This window comes from Saprolegnia parasitica (genome assembly GCF_000151545.1).
Source record: "Saprolegnia parasitica CBS 223.65 unplaced genomic scaffold supercont2.1329, whole genome shotgun sequence".
Taxonomy (NCBI): Eukaryota; Oomycota; class Saprolegniomycetes; order Saprolegniales; family Saprolegniaceae; genus Saprolegnia; species Saprolegnia parasitica.
Window position 1 is genome coordinate 1 of NW_012157723.1, and position 2126 is coordinate 2126.

Consider the following 2126-nt stretch of genomic DNA (forward strand, 5'->3'; position numbering starts at 1 on the left):
TTGATCAACTTGGCCGGCACGGTGCCTGGCTACTGGTTTACGGTCTTTTTTGTCGAAAAGTGGGGTCGCAAGCCGATCCAATACATGGGTTTCGTCATGCTCACGCTCCTCTTCCTCTTCATGGCCATCTTCCTCAACGACCTCAAGACCAACCACACGACGATCTTTGTTGTGATGTACTCGTTCGCGCAGTTCTTCTTCAACTTTGGCCCCAACACGACAACCTTTATCATTCCGGCCGAAGTGTTTCCGACGGCCGTGCGCTCGACGGGCCACGGTATCTCGGCCGCCTCGGGTAAGGCTGGTGCCATCATTGCAGCCCAGTGCTTTGCGGTTGTCGCCAAGACGTGGGGCTTTGACCGTGTGCTGTACATCTTTTCGGCGTGCTGCTTTATGGGTCTTCTCTTCTCGTTCTGGGTGCCGGAGACCAAGGGTCTCACGCTCGAAGAGCTCTCGGGCGAAGACGCCGAGTACAACGAGTCCAAGACGCCGTTCCCCAAGCAAGCTGGCGTGTAGATTCGATGACCTAGGTCGTTTGTATATTCATGTTGTAGCGTTTAACGCTGAAATCACTCAATTTTCACGCATATGCTACTGTCGTTGTTCCCTGCTTAGACTCTTTTTGGAAAATGTTTATTCACCGAGTTCAATGGCTGCGGATGTCGTCAAACATCAAAGGCGAAACCGTCGGTTGCACTCGAAATTTGACGTGGCAGCACGAAATGCGTCGACTCGTGACGTGGCACGCTGAAGAAGCTGTACCCCAGAGTCGACGTCGGTACGCACGTTATCGCGGCACGCTACATTTCAATTCATTGCACATGCAACACGTTTTCAGTGAGCTTTATACCCAAGAAGACAACTACTGAAAGCACGAAGTCACCTCAAACACTGACATCGCATCAATGCCGCCTCTCCGGAGTCCCAGCAGGCTCCCGGGTCGTGTATAACAGCGAGTACTTCGTCTACCTAGCTATAGTGACGAACACCTCGTGAAGCCGTGAGGACGAAGACGCAAGGGCTGGCTCAGGTTTGGAGAATCCTGCGCCGACTGTGCCAGGTGGGTGGATGTTGCAATTGCTGGACCGATAATTACCCACTCAAGATCAACGAGTTGAATGGATTGCAATGACTGCGCTTCATCCTGTTCCATTGCAATCCATATTCCGTTGATCACAATCAAAGTCAATCCTGCACGCCGCCTTTTCTTCAGTTGCACGCCCCCTTTCTTCAGCCTCTTGACCCTTTCTTCAGTCGTTTGACCCTTTTCCTCAAAAGATGTTTCCAGCGAAGCACGGCGCGGTGCGAGGAGCGTTTGATTCCACGTGCATCAGATGCCATGTTACGAGCCTTGAACCGATCTCAGATTCGTTGTGTATGCCAAACGAATCTGTTTGACAGGCAGATTCACTGCCATAGAATAACGTGCAAAGCGCGCGTCGGTGCCAGCTGTTTTGGGTCGTGCGTCGCACTGTGGGACGACCAAGCCTGGTTGTGGGTGCATGAGGAGAGGCGAATGTCAGACGACTGTCGGATCGTGCGGTGGATAGACGCGCAACTTTGAACAAGTAGCCTTCGAATATACCGGCATGACATGACAGTGAATCTGCCTGTCAAACAGATTCGTTTGGCATACACAACGAATCTGAGATCGGTTCAAGGCTCGTAACATGGCATCTGATACACGTGGAATCGAACGCTCCTCGCTCCTCGCCGTGCTTCGCTGGAAACATCGTTTGAGGAAAAGGGTCAAACGACTGAAGAAAGGGTCAAGAGGCTGAAGAAAGGGGGCGTGCAACTGAAGAAAAGGCGGCGTGCAGGATTGACTTTGAATGTGATCAACGGAATATGGATTGCAATGGAACAGGATGAAGCGCAGTTTTTTGCGAGGCGCATTGCAATCCATTCAACTCGTTGACGTTAAGTGGGTGATTATCGGTCCGGCCATTGCAGCATCCACCCACCTGGCACAGTCGGCGGTATCCTTTTAACTTGACGAGGCATCCATCGCTGTAGTTTAGCGAGCTAGAGATAACTTGCTATGAAGCACGACCTAGCATAATCCGGGAGCCTGCTACATGTCAAGGAGGGGCGGCGCTGACGCGATGCCAGGGATAACGACAGCC

The 2126-nt window shown here is 52.1% G+C and overlaps 1 protein-coding gene across 1 annotated transcript; it reads left to right on the plus strand.

Moving 5' to 3' along the window:
- Positions 1 to 84: 84 nt before the first annotated feature.
- Positions 85 to 512, plus strand: SPRG_18607 (hypothetical protein; the record flags this gene model as incomplete). Its single annotated transcript, XM_012358046.1, has 1 exon — positions 85 to 512. A coding segment is annotated over one exon (428 nt), but the record flags the coding sequence as incomplete, so codon positions are not given.
- Between the last annotated feature and the right edge of the window lie 1614 nt (positions 513 to 2126).